The sequence below is a fragment of the Notothenia rossii genome (genome assembly GCF_949606895.1).
Source record: "Notothenia rossii genome assembly, chromosome: 8".
Taxonomy (NCBI): Eukaryota; Metazoa; Chordata; class Actinopteri; order Perciformes; family Nototheniidae; genus Notothenia; species Notothenia rossii.
Genome location: NC_136906.1, coordinates 71,025,215 through 71,039,688, shown reverse-complemented (window position 1 = coordinate 71,039,688; position 14,474 = coordinate 71,025,215). Strand labels below are relative to the sequence as shown.

Genomic DNA, 14,474 nt, shown 5'->3' with positions numbered 1-14,474 from the left:
GACGTCAATGCGGGAACGCTTCACTGTGCGGCGAGAGAGCCAAACACGGACAAAGTGTTGTCATGCGTAGAAATGGTGAATTACTGAGATAGGCACGTTAATAACGTTTTAATGAAGTTGACTACAGTATATTCATATTTGTCAGTGCTTTCATGTCAATTCGGCGAACATAAACATAAATGCTCGTGGTGAAGATGATGATTAAATTAGGATTAAAAATCGGTAGTGAGAGCTGCACAATTTCCTCCCGTCGGATGTGATATAAAAACAAATCGATTATTTTTGTAAACTCTAATGGATGAAACTACATTTATTAGTGCTTTCATGTCAATTCGGCGAACATATGACACATTAAATGATCGTGAGGATGATGATTTAAAAATCTTTTGTTTGAGCCGGTCTGCATTTCCTGATGAGAAAACAAACTTTAGCTTTTTGTAGTTGCAGTCAGTGGTGTAGTGGGCGTTGGACGCGGGGGTACGCCGTACCCCCACTTATTTGAAGCATGATTTATTTTTTTAATAGTCTAATACATCTAAAATAATTGCCAGTGTTATCAGTTGCAAGTGTGTGTTTGTTGTAATAATGACGAAAACATAATAGGCAGATTTCACAGTAATTATAATAAAAACGTAGCTCAAGCATTTATGCAACTTGATTTGAAGCGTGTGTGTGTGAGGGGCAGAACTGTGTGTGTAGGGTGACCAGGTGTCCCGCACTGTGCGGGACTGCACACACAGAATTTTTATTATTTGTCCCGCGTCCCACACATTGAGACTATGTCCCGCATTTGAGCGATAGTCGCACAGAAAGGCCGGATCGGTTATATATTGTCTAAACGGCATCATGTAAGTTGCGCTGACAGGCGACACAGAGGTCCCCAAGCCCCCCCCCCCCCCCCCCCGTTGAAAGTTCACGAGCGCGTCCATAGTGTCTCCCGTCCACCCACCACCCCTTCCACCCAGTAAAAACATCCCCACTTCACCACTGGTTGTAGTAGTACACCAACATGGATTAAACGTGTGTGTTTTTTTACCACAATGTTGGGGAAATTAATGGATAAAATGCACGGATTATTATTATTATTATTATTATTATTATTATTCCCACTCCGATCGGGACACTAGGTCCACCGTTTCCCCGCAGCGAGGCTCCCCCCGTTGACAGTTTACGTGGGCTGGGCTGGGTGCAGTGGCGGACTGGCCATCGGGAGGAATCCCGATGGGCCGGTACCGAAGTGGGCCGGTCGGATAAGTCACTAGCACATCCCCCACTCCCCCCGTTGACAATTTACTAGTTGTACCGAAGTGGGCCGGTCGAGAGTCCCGGGCAGGTTTTTAGTCCCTGTCCACCACTGGCTACATGACCGTATGACCGCCCATATTGACGCACCTAATTCCTAAACTTCTAACAGATACAAAATAAACCGATCCTTCAGCCTCATATGAGCTCTCAGACACGTTCAAAATTAAACTGTCATCGCTGTCTGAGCTTGCTGCTGTGTGCGCCATCGTGCATTTACATGCAGATGCTGGGATCCTGAACGGTGCAGCTGGAGCGTTTGGCCCGCAATGACGTCACCCATTATTTGGCGGGACTTGAAGAATCCCCGAGAAGATCCAGGAAATGGTCAACATTGAAGGGCAGATTAATGGTTATCAAAGTACAAATATCCAAAATCAGTTCAGTAACGGTTTTCAAGGGGACAATATTTACTCAAATTGATGGGTTTGGATGATGGGGGAAAATCGTGTCACAGGCTCTTTAATGTCAGCTTAGTCACATGCTTTCACTCTGCTAGAAAAGTGCTGCGTTTGGAGGCAGGAGTCTTAGGACCAAACCATTACATGTAAATAGAGGGGCGTGTACAGAGGCTTTGGATAATGAACTTTTGGAAGAAAATAAGTTAAATGAATCGTAAGTTTAGTGAGTAGCCTACTACGCAATATAACGTTATATTAATGTTAATTATTTATGAAAGGGTACTTACATTTTTTTTCTTAATGTTCTAAACATTTTGGGGCCCCCTGCTAGTCATGGGCCCTTAGAATCGTCCTAACCTTTCACCCCCTTACGGCGCCCCTGCCTGTAACACTCTCCAAACTACGACGTCGCCGTGACGTCTGACATTGTCGTGACGTCGCCGGTATTCTACTTCAACCCATTCAAAATTGATGGAGGCGTTGGCGCACGTTGACACGTTAGTTCTCCGCTCAGTCAGCTTAGTTATCTGTTCTTTGCCACTAATCACACCTCATACCAGCATGGTAAATCCTCACATGTTCACGTCTTGCCTTGATACCGGGCTGGTTTCGTCTATCTATTGAAGAATGTTGATTATTCTCTCTGAACTAGCTAAATATGGGGCAGAGTTCTTCAGAATTGATTGTTGCATCTCAACCGTGTGGTCAGATCGTGGCCCGTGACATGTCTTGTGAATTCTCTGGCAGAAGCTCCAAATAAACCGTCAGTGTTTGCCATCAAAGCTCAAGCTCTCCTCGTGTCTCTCTGAGTCCCGACTCCAATTGCTTCAGAAGTTTCCCACACAGTCATGACAACTATGCAGTTTCTTTATTGGCTGCAGTGTTCATTGGCTTCAATATCATATTTGTCCAGTGTAGGATTAATATCTGGTTTGCTTTGGGGGGACAATGCTTCACATGATGCCAGAAAGGAAACAAAATAAAATAGAATAGGTCGACTAAAATCCTATAAAAAAGAGGTGTATTAATACAATGCTGCATTGATTTGGAGTCACATTGTGGTACAGTAGATAGGCTACATAGATTGGTAAAACAATAAATCAAAAAAGCACAGCACTGGCTCAGTGAACTTTAGAAACTAAGCTTTCTTTAAATAGCCTTTCCACAAGCTTCCTGTTGGTTGTTTTAGCAGAATACCTTGTGGCAGTGACTCTTTCTTGAAAAGTCAACCAGCTCTCTTTTAATATAGATTTATAACATCTGTCATTAACTGTGTTGTGGTGTGATCGCAGCATTAGATGGGTTCATTTGTGTTTGAGTCAGTTGGTATGTTCTTCTTTTAACACCAGATGGAGCTGTGTACAAACTGCTGACTCTTAATGAGCTAGTTTGGTAATACTTTACATATCATGACATTTATCTATTAACATTTGTAATGTCTTACAAGTTTTTTCGATGACACCAAGAGTGACTTCAAACAAGAATTGAAGATGAATCCAGATTTTGAAGATGCCAAAGTGAGCCTGAAACAGACACTTCTGGACCAGCAGCACAAGATAGACAGGGGATACTGACAACTCCATAAACTATAGAATTTACCTTTTTATAAATCCTGAAATCTGTTGGCTTGAAGAAAAAAATCGGTCAAGTTTTTTCAAATTATTTACAATAATGTACAGCTATCGTATAGAAAATTGGAATTGTATTTGATCTGAACATGAACCATTTGATTAAAGATATCAGAATGAAGATGAACCTTAAAGTAAACACAAACCACATAAAAAATAACCTACACAAGGAACAGAAACAATGAAAATAAAACTATTGCTGCAAAAACATTCAGTTAGAACCTATGAAACCAAGTAGAAATCCCACAGGGATGGGTGCAACATTTTGATATGGTTTTTGTTAAGCAGAGCATTGATTATTCCTTCTTCTGCACTGACTCAACGCTCTTCCAGTTGGAACATATTGTTATGGCCTGAACATATATCATTGCATAATTGGACAGAGCAGACTGATCGACCCGGGTGAAACGATGAGCTCTGGTTTTACTGTCTGTAATAAATGTTAGTGCATCATCTTGCAAGGAGGTTTGAGAATTTGCAAAAAACAATAATCAAATGTTAGATTACAGTCATTATAAAGAGGCTCAAAGGCAAAAATCCACAAAAGCATATGTGGTTTTAAGGAAAAGTGGAATTTATTATTAATTGTGGATTATTTTGTTGCTTCTTGAAATATAAAAATGTAATATGTATAATATCAAATACAAATCTACTTTTGCTGAACAATAAATACTTTTTTGACACTACTGAAGAATGTGTGTTTTTCCTTTCCATACATATGTTTTTAAAATATGTTCTTAATAAACTAGGCATACATCATCTCCCCCTGTGTGTGTGTGTGTGTGTGTGTGTGTGTGTGTGTGTGTGTGTGTGTGTGTGTGTGTGTGTGTGTGTGTGTGTGTGTATGTGTGTGTGTGTGTGTGTGTGCGTGTGTGTGGAGAATCCTTAACAAGCCTCACCTGTGCTTTGTCGTTAAGTGGAATATAAAGCAACTGCTGATGTCTCAGTTAATCATCCAGTCCCCTTCCTTTTAGACTTGTGTTTTTGTTGGAAGGTGTGCTGGACATTGACACACTCTGATACTGACTGTATTCTTGTAGTTTTGGGTTTTGCTGCTTACAAACTGCACCATGCTGAGGCTTGGGAACATGTAAGTTACATTTATTGTAGATTTCTTTCTATGTGTATACTTAATTGTCTCAAAATGATGTGTTTTATGTGTTCAAGCTTGTTATGGATGGCTGCAGCTATCATCTTGGGTCAAGCCAGGCCTAATGTGAAGCTAAATTCACAATCAAGTAAGCTTCAATTCTCATTAAGTCATTTTATACAGCATATTAAGTCGGTTTAAATTCTCCTCACAAGCCTTTTCTTTTAACAGGCAGTGGGTTAAGGTCTGACTGTGCAGCAAATGTAATGAGACTGTCGTTGGACAAGGCTTTAGCAGTGGGAAACCAGCTTGAGGTGGAGGCTATCAGTAAGTACTTACACTGCTAATAATGAGCTGATTGGTTCATCACTGAGGAAAGGGCTCCCTGACAAAGCTTATTCTCTCCCCTCAGATGGCACCAAGCACATTTTGTTGACACCTAGCATGGCTGCTCAGTGTGGATACAGCATGGAGTCTGACCCGTGGGGTAATACCAGAATCTACACCTCCCTGATGGGCTGCTTTGTGGACAACAAGGTTTGTTTTGAGCTAAAGTGGTTTAACAGCATTCAATGTCATTTTCTACCAAATTTAGTTGGGGCCACATGTGCTAATTCTGTCTCGAGTGACTGAATTAATGGCTCAACAAGCACATGGTTACTCCCATTTTTGTGTTTCCCTGAATTTAATTTTTAACCCTTTACCCTTAAAAGACACGAAGTACATTTCCCTTTTTTGTTTGGTACATCCCTAAAATGTTAACACTGCTCCACTCAAAACTGTATTCATCTGCTAGGTACTTTCTTGACTCATTTGTTGCATACACAAATATCCATTTAGACTTCAAATGTGTCCCTGAAGGCAAGGATATTACATTTTCAATGACAAAAAAGCTGGAACCAAAGAATATTAGGGATTTTCTCTTAATTTGTTTTATATTTATAGGATGATGCTACATTTAACGTTGGCTTGAGACTCCAGATGTATGGCGAGAATCCATCAGACGTGGTCAGTCATGACGTGTATCAGACTTGCAGCTACACTCGCTGGGCCTCCAGGGAGATCCTCTGCGACAGGAACTACATGGAAGTAGGTCATCTTTACATTGATGATTCCACCGTCTTGTGTGTATGGAAACGAATGCTAAAACCACCATTTCCTTTTTTAGGTTTCGCACCACATGGCTAACCTTGACGCTGAAGCTAAGGGTCAGACTCGGGATGTTGAAGACGACAAGCTCAACGCCAATCCTGAAGTATGTTGAATTAAACTGTTCAGATACTACAGTTTAATTCCTCCCTACACCAATGAGGATTTAATCATTATTTGTTCTTTCCTGTAGGCCTCTGGTGCATCACAAGGCATCTGGAAGATGACGTTTTACACCCCAGAACCAGTGGCCATGGTGCTGCAAGAGGCTGAACAAGCCGGCTACGCTGCCAAAACTACCTCTAGTCGTCTGGTTATGCGAAGCCCGTACAATACAGCAGAGACTTATTCAGAGGATGTAAGCAACACACTCCTATACAGTGTTTCTTTCCTTTCCCTCCTTGTCAATTATATTAAACCTCTCCTCTCTTTAGGTGGCTGGAGTCCCCATGGAAGTTTTCAGGGTGAGCACCTACTACATGGCACCAGAGGGTCTGAATGTAGTGAACTTGGCAGCTGCTTGTCCCAAAGGTGAGTCCTGAGCAACATATTGCCTTCACAGTAAGCTTAATAGTTGCACAGTTAACCTCAACAGCTCCATTTTGTCATTAACAGGTGGCGTCCTCTTCACCGAGGATATGATCTCTTGGCACGTACCTCGCCGTGTGACTCCTCTGTTGGACGGCAGCATTACAGTCTCAGAAATGCACATGGGCATCAACGGGCAGAGGCTTGATAGATCTCAGATGGTCGCACGGGGGTACACACTGAGCACCACAGACTTCCACATCGTCGTCGAGATCCCAGTGGGCTCGCCTGATGGTTACTACAAGGTTGGGGGAAATCTCTAGATTAGAAATGCAAGAGTCACTAGTGCATTTGCATGTTTTATTGAAATGTCATGAATTATTGCAGAGCCATGCCCCAGATGACCAGTACCACATCACCTACTTCGTGGAGCCCATGCTAGAGGTACTGTGGAGGGAAGATGACACCCAAGATGATACCAGATACAAGGTTTTGTTCCCCATCATGACCCCTCTGATGCCTCAACCTCCCCAAGTCCAGGATGGTAAGAGTATGAAAAAAGTGGCAACAAAAAAAGAGCTAAATTGGCTTAACATTTGAACTCATGCTTGCTCGGATATATCCTAAAGACTGCTAAACCCATTAAATAAGGTCTTCAGTTTTTGCAAAATGGTGTATTTGGATGGGATTTGAAGCCAAGTACAAAATCCACTTTTGTTTACAAAGAGCACTTTTAAATAGCACTCAATCCAACTACTCAATTGTTCTTTATCAACGTTCAGGCAGGTTTAGAATTTGTAAACCTGCCACTTTCTGTTCCTCAGACACTGTCCCAGAGACTCGGGTGTTCAGCGTTCTCTTGGGAACCTTCCTCCATGACGTTGAGCTGAGGAACATCACCTTCTCCACCGGGGTCCTCACTGTTGAGGAGAGCAATGCCAAAGGCTTCACAGTCCAGGAACACAGCTTGGCTAATGGCTCCAAGATTTTCTCTCTTCAAGTGCCCTTTGATGCTGATGTTGTCTTAAAACATGTATGTGACAAGATACAAAATATCACTTTGTACCAGCATATTTTGAGTGTTGCTGAGATTCTATTTCATTTGTTGCAGAATCCTGAGCGCATGGTTACATCCTACTTCCTCCCTCTGATCTTTGGGTTGATCATCCTGCCTGAAGAAACTCCTTTTGCTCTCCCTGTCGACCTGCAGGCCTCTCTGCAGGATGTTGGTGAGATCATATTGAATTAGCTTTTGACAATATCTTTATCATAAGCAAACATATTGGAGTAAAAGCTACACAATCAGATGGATAATGCATGCTTTGCTGCTTTAGTGCTACCCATCATGGCTGGCACCTGTGACCAGAACCAGTTTCACATCAGCGTGAAGTTCGGGAGTCACGGCTCTAATTTCAAGGCTATCGTTGGACCTCGAGAGCTGACGGCTGAGATGGCTGAAGACTACAATTTCTATGAGAACGGCACACACCTCAGCCTCATTCTGCCATACACTGCCAAGGACGCTGTTTTCGAGGTATGTCAAAACTACAACATCCCACCATAGATCTTCTGCATTGGCCAACTTTACTTTCTTTTCCACAGCTGCTCACTGCAGAATCAGTCAAATCCAGAATTGACCTGCTTCTGTTGGATCGTGCAAACGACTGGGTGCTTGCTGATCTCTATCTGGCTTGCTACTTCCCCTTAAAAGCAACTGGTAAGATGTGACATCTAAGTATATTTGCTGCTTTAATTGATGGATTTTTGTTGCTTTACACATTGCCTGCTTCTTCCTCCAGAATGCCACCCCAATGGCACAATGACCGCTGTGGCTGTGAAGGTTGAATCGACTCGTAATCTGGAGCCAAGTCAGCTGACGCTAAAGGACCAGTCCTGCACACCACAGTTCAGCGACGATCGCTTTGCATATTTCTCCTTCAGTGTGGATACCTGTGGAACCACCAGAACGGTGAGTGTGAAATCACATTTAAATATCAAAAGGGCTTTTTGTCAAATGTTAATGCGTTTTTGTTAAATAGTTCTTTGACAACTACATGATGTATGAAAATGAGATCCGCCTGTCTTACAACAACGCCAAAGGAGCAGCCAACACATCACCAGTTGATCCTGATTACAGGTAAAATATTTGATTCTGTATAATTGGAGATGAACACCTTCAATGTATGCGTTTATATATTTTATTTTTCCCCTAATAGGCAAACCATTTCCTGCTTCTATGTGGTCAATGAGACTCGGACTGTTGCCTTCAGCGCTAAACCAAGAACCTATGAGCCCGCTGCAGAGATCGGCGCCGGGCAGCTGATGGTGCAGATTAGGCTAGCCCAAGGCATGGTGGAATTTTACAACATCTTGTTCATGCATACAAAACACTGTAAATGTCCAGGCCTCCTTTCTCTAACGGGACTCTTCTTCTGCAGATCCATCCTACGAGCTCTTCTACCAAGCAGAGGATTATCCAGTGGTGAAATATCTGCGGCAGCCTCTGTATTTTGAGGTGGAGCTGATGCATTCTACCGACCCGCACTTGGAACTCATTGCTGAGAACTGTTGGGCAACCCTTTATGAAGATCGGACATCTCTGCCAAGCTGGGACATCATTGTGGACAGGTAAGGTTGTGCAAAACTAACTACTACATGTTCTCGACTGAGACCTTTGGTCAGAAGTGAGTTGTGTAAACACTGTCTTAATGATCCACTAAAAAGCATTCTAATTTCATTTAATGGCAGCTTTATTTTAACTTTCAAATTCCTTCACTAGCTGTGAGAATCGCGATGACAGCTATGCAACAGTTTTCCATCCCGTTGTGAGTGACTCCAGAGTTTTAGTCCCGTCCCACATCAAGCGCTTCTCTGTAAAGATGTTCACGTTCACTAAAGATGACGAGGTTCTGAAAGACCAGGTAAGACTTGTAAATCCAAATCAGGAGTCTTTTGGCCACTGCTGCATGTAGCCCTATGTAATAAATCATCCTGTCTGTCCACAGATCTATGTCCACTGTGAGGCAGTGATTTGTGACACAAGCAGCCAGGCAGATGGTTCCTGCAGAGGCCAGTGCGTGCATCCTCCAGGTCAGAGCTACTCAAGACCTGCAGGTGTAAAAAGGGGTAAGTGATCGAGTCTGATCAAATGTAGTCGATCTGGATGTGCAGCTGGTAATCTTTACTTGTTTTGCAGAGCGAAGAAGCACCGACTCAACACGCCGAAAGCAGATCTCCTCTGGGGCAATTATTCTGTCTAACCTCTGAATATTTTCTGAAGTGTTTACATTTTGTCATTTGCACCAGTTTTATCTGTACTGTACTGCCTTTTATATTGATGGATGACAATAATGACTCACGTATTTTGAAAAATAAACAAATACAAAAAAAATAAAAGCAACATTTATTCATAGTCTCTTTTATCAATGTGTTGCATCTTCTGTGGTCAACTGTAAAAGCAGGTTTTGTGTCAACCAGTACCCTCATAACTCCCACAAAATGCAGAGAATCATCAACATATGTAGAAATGATATCTTGTATAATAAACAAAATGATAAGTTGTGTTAGGTGCTAAATGAAATACATTCTGAAGTTATTATTGCCCCATTGATAAGCCCCGCCTACTTGAGACATACTAAAACGTGATTGGATGTTTTTGAGTGTCCTCACTTCCACCTTTAGGAAACACAACAAACCTTAACATTCACAGCCAATGGAGCAAGACAACCCTCAAATACTTGGAAATGTTCACTAAGTTTAAAAACCAGAACTTCAAATGTGCATAACTGTATACAAAGTGTATCTCTTCCTGCTTACAGTCCAGGTACTGTTTGTTCAATTTTTGGCGATGTATAGCAAGTCTGTAGGCTGTTAGCGCTTATTCTGCTATCCGTCAAATTCTGTTTCCCCGGCGAACGTCCATCGTGTTTCTCTCATTTTGTCATTTCTTTACATGTATTGTTTTAGAGACTTTAAACACTGTCATATTTCCACAGGAAATGTGAAGTCTGTGGTGATCACTGTTTATTAGGGCTGCCAACATTTGAGTTCAGCTTGGAGTGAGATTTTTTTTTTTTTTTTGGTGAACCGAAAAAAGAAACGTTCATGTGTACAGTGTTACAAATGTATTGAACATGTACACACTAGGGTTTCCAATTAATGTATGGGGCGCTACAGTGGAATACGCACATACAGTATACCCGAGACTCTTACAATGAAGGCTCGATAATCAGCTCAAAGCATATAAAATGGCATATAGGTGTAAGCAGAGGTAAAGTGCTATTTTATAAGTAGGGGGGGGGGGAGATTTCGTGCCCAGCCTAAAACATGCACTTGTCAAGGTTCAGAGGATAATTATGCAAATATGGCAGTAGCCATCAATCATCTTAATGTAGCAGGATGAGTAGTAAATGCTGTTGTAAGGCATATTCTTCTAAGCCTATTACCGCCAGGGGGGCACCCTATAAAGGGGCAGAGGCTTCTAGCTGGCGGCCTCTTGTTCGTTGGTGCCCAGACCTACCCACTTCTGCTCTTGCCGTGTTTTGCTTCCGCCACCGGCGTAGGTATGTTGTAGGAGAATAGCTGGCTTCAGGTAAAGTTCCGCAAATTCTCCATCATACTTACGTGTAGTCACGTTTTGTTTTTGAGCATGAAACTCTCTCCTCTCTGCCTGATCGGTATGTACAGCGATTTGTTCAGTCCATTCACCACACCTTTTCTGAACATTAATATTATACTTGTGTTTATGAATCTAGGGCCAAGCTAAGCCTTTAAAGAACCGCTGCTGCTTTCGGGTCTCTAAAAATATACGATTTGAAAAACTATACTATACTATAATGTGACCCCAAATAAATAAAGAATAAAAAAAAATAAAAAAAATAACCGCTGCTGTTTTGCTGCACCGAAAAAGACGGGTTTCTGACGCAGGAAGAGTCCTCTCCTGCTGATGTTCAGGTGTATATCAGTATGTAGTGTCTCTACTTTAAAGAGTCCTCTCCTGCTGATGTTCAGGTGTATATCAGTATGTAGTGTCTCTACTTTAAAGAGTGCTCTCCTGCTGATGCTCAGATGTGTAACAGTATGTAGTGTCTCTACTTTAAAGAGTCATCTCCTGCTGATGTTCAGGTGTGTATCAGTATGTAGTGTCTCTACTTTAAAGAGTCCTCTCCTGCTGATGTTCAGGTGTAAATCAGTATGTAGTGTCTCTACTTTAAAGGGTCCTCTCCTGCTGATGTTCAGGTGTATATCAGTAGGTAGTGTCTCTACATTAAAGAGTCCTCTCCTGCTGATGTTCAGGTGTATATCAGTATGTAGTGTCTCTATTTTAAAGAGTCCTCTCCTGCTGATGTTCAGGTGTATATCAGTATGTAGTGTCTCTATTTTAAAGAGTCCTCTCCTGCTGATGTTCAGGTGTGGTTTTCAGAGAGGAAACAAAGAGAAAACCAGGCAAAAAAAGGTGTGTGTGTGTGTGTGTGTGTGTGTGTGTGTGTGTGTGTGTGTGTGTGTGTGTGTGTGTGTAACCCGACTCTATTATAGAACGAAAAAAGCAAAGATCAAGAACTTCAAAGTAAAAGTCTGTAATTATTCAATTTAAAAAAGGAAAAAGTCCCACCATAATAACGAGATGATCCAATCACAGAGCTCCAGTGCTCTGTGATTGGACGAGAGATGATCCAATCACAGAGCTCCAGTGCTCTGTCACTTATTTCATAAAATAGATCACTAACATAGTTGTATATAAAGGAGAAAATATCATACATAAGAACAAAAATATACAATAAATATATTACACTTCCAATAAATTCAATAATTATTTTTATTTTTGCGATACTTTTCAGAATAAACATAAATGCCATTTGAACTCTCATTGTAAACAGTTAATTAGTGGAAAGCTTTAAAAACATGAATTCACATTCCCTCCCTCTCTTTCCCTCCCTCCCCCCTCTGACATCTCCCCCCCCCCCCTCTGACATCTCTCCGCTGACCTCTCCACCCTGCCTCCCACCTTTCCCCCCTGCCCCAAATGGTCCTGGACTTTAACCCCTCCCCCCACATACACATACACACACAACCTTCCCTCATCCATTACCAGTCACTTTTCTACCCATCTCCGCTACTACTGCACTGAAACTGTGCTTTGAAATGTTTTCTATTTTGCACAAAAAATACTTGCATTAATGTCAATTCATGCTCTGTGGATTGTGTTTTTAAAATGATATATTATTAACCAACACTTATTAATACTATTACTTAGTTTTATACCCCGTTTATCTAGGCCCTTTTTGAATCTTGTTCTATGTGTCACACTGTGGGACTGCGGGAAACGGTATCTGGAGATTTCTGTATGTATAACACATGGAGACATGTTGACAATAAACCTGACTTTGACTTTTTGACATAGTGGCACATTATCAGAACCCACAGAGCAGAAAGGAAGGGGTGTTCTTTTTTTCATGATGACAGAATCTGGGAACGCTTAATGATCCCAAATCCTGTCACAATGCGGGGGAACCCTGAGACACAGGGGAACCCGATACAGTGACATTACATTTCATTAAAATTGACTCCTTACCTTCTCTAATAACTGTTCTAATAACTCAACTGATCTAATAACTGATCTAATAACTGTTCTAATAACTGATCTTCCTCCACAGCCCCCCCCCCCCTCCTCCCCCACCTCTTCCTACACAGCTCCCTCCTCCTCCTCCTCCTCCCCCACCTGTCCACCTTTACTGAAGTAGACTATGTACTCTGGGATGTTCGGGCGGCCGCTGACGAAGGCGTTGAACCTCTTCAACAAGGATGGTCTGCTCGTCGTTTTTAAGATCAGAACAGAGCTATGTTCAAACTCATCCACCCACTCCTCCTCCACCTCTTCCTCCACAGCCTCCTCCACAGCCTCCTCCTCCCCCACCTCTTCCTCCACAGCCTCCTCCCCCACCTCTTCCTCCACAGCCTCCTCCACAGCCTCCTCCCCCACCTCTTCCTCCACAGCCTCCTCCACAGCCTCCTCCAAAGCCTCCTCCACAGCCTCCTCCCCCACCTCTTCCTCCACAGCCTCCTCCACAGCCTCCTCCTCCCCCACCTCTTCCTCCACAGCCTCCTCCCCCACCTCTTCCTCCACAGCCTCCTCCACAGCCTCCTCCACAGCCTCCTCTACAGCCTCCTCCCCCACCTCTTCCTCCACAGCCTCCTCCACAGCCTCCTCCTCCCCCACCTGTTCCTCCACAGCCTCCTCCACAGCCTCCTCCTCCCCCACCTCTTCCTCCACAGCCCCCTCCTCTTCCTCCTCTTCTTCTTCCTCCTCCCCCTCCTCTTCCTCCTCCACCCCACATCGTAGATTCAGCGTCCGGATCTCCTCTCGCAGGCGGGCGATCTCCAGATCCTTCTCCTCATTCTCCACATGGAGCTTTCTGTTGATCCTCAACAAAGTGACGATCTCCACATCCTTGTCGTCAGCACACGGTTCCTTCAGTTCTCTCAGATCCTGGTTCTCCTTTCTCAAGATGTCCATCTCTGCTTCATGCTTCATCTGCGTCTTCAGGAGATTTCCATATCTCAGGTTCAGGTTCTCCAAGTCATCCCTCAAGATGTTCCGCTCAATCTCCATACAAACATTTACTCCCTCAAAATGTTCCTTCTGTTCTTTAAGATCCTGGTTCTCCTTTAGCAAAGCATCTATCTCTCCATCTTTTACTTCCTCATAAGGTTCTTTAGGTTCTGTGAGATCCTGGTTCTCCTCTAGCAAAGCATCTATCTCTCCATCCTTTACTTCCTCACAAGGTTCTTTAGGTTCTGTGAGATCCTGGTTCTCCTTTAGCAAAGCATCTATCTCTCCATCCTTTACTTCCTCACAAGGTTCCTTCTGTTCTTTGAGATCCTGGTTCTCCTTTAGCAAAGCATCTCTCTCTCCATCCTTTACTTCCTCACAAGGTTCTTTAGGTTCTGTGAGATCCTGGTTCTCCTTTAGCAAAGCATCTATCTCTCCATCTTTTACTTCCTCATAAGGTTCTTTAGGTTCTGTGAGATCCTGGTTCTCCTCTAGCAAAGCATCTATCTCTCCATCCTTTACTTCCTCACAAGGTTCTTTAGGTTCAGTGAGATCCTGGTTCTCCTTTAGCAAAGCATCTATCTCTCCATCCTTTACTTCCTCACAAGGTTCTTTAGGTTCTGTGAGATCCTGGTTCTCCTCTAGCAAAGCATCTATCTCTCCATCATTTACTTCCTCGTGAGGTTCTTTAGGTTCTGTGAGACCCTGGTTCTCCTTTAGCAAAGCATCTATCTCTCCATCCTTTACTTCCTCACAAGGTTCTTTAGGTTCTGTGAGATCCTGGTTCTCCTCGAGCAAAGCATCTATCTCTCCATCCTTTACTTCCT

At 42.9% G+C, this 14,474-nt stretch overlaps 1 protein-coding gene across 1 annotated transcript; it reads left to right on the top strand.

Annotated features, from left to right (window-relative positions):
- Nucleotides 1-4,286: 4,286 nt before the first annotated feature.
- On the top strand, nucleotides 4,287-9,678 carry LOC307014715 (uncharacterized protein). Its single transcript, XM_079642824.1, has 21 exons — nucleotides 4,287-4,421; nucleotides 4,499-4,569; nucleotides 4,653-4,748; nucleotides 4,834-4,958; nucleotides 5,367-5,510; nucleotides 5,590-5,676; nucleotides 5,764-5,928; nucleotides 6,005-6,101; nucleotides 6,186-6,403; nucleotides 6,486-6,642; nucleotides 6,923-7,131; nucleotides 7,210-7,327; nucleotides 7,433-7,632; nucleotides 7,701-7,815; nucleotides 7,898-8,067; nucleotides 8,138-8,235; nucleotides 8,315-8,445; nucleotides 8,537-8,726; nucleotides 8,878-9,019; nucleotides 9,104-9,224; nucleotides 9,295-9,678. The coding sequence occupies exons 1-21, from the start codon at nucleotides 4,402-4,404 to the stop codon at nucleotides 9,363-9,365; spliced, it is 2,745 nt and encodes a 914-aa protein (XP_079498950.1). The 5' UTR covers nucleotides 4,287-4,401; the 3' UTR covers nucleotides 9,366-9,678.
- The last annotated feature ends 4,796 nt before the right edge of the window (nucleotides 9,679-14,474 follow it).

What these genes read in the sequence shown, in the direction of transcription:
- LOC307014715 (XM_079642824.1), top strand. Translation starts at nt 4,402, where the DNA reads ATGCTGAGGCTTGGGAACAT. An exon ending in GAAGCTAAATTCACAATCAA is followed by an intron (nt 4,570 to 4,652) that starts GTAAGCTTCAAT and finishes TTCTTTTAACAG; the next exon opens with GCAGTGGGTTAAGGTCTGAC. An exon ending in AGCTCAACGCCAATCCTGAA is followed by an intron (nt 5,677 to 5,763) that starts GTATGTTGAATT and finishes TCTTTCCTGTAG; the next exon opens with GCCTCTGGTGCATCACAAGG.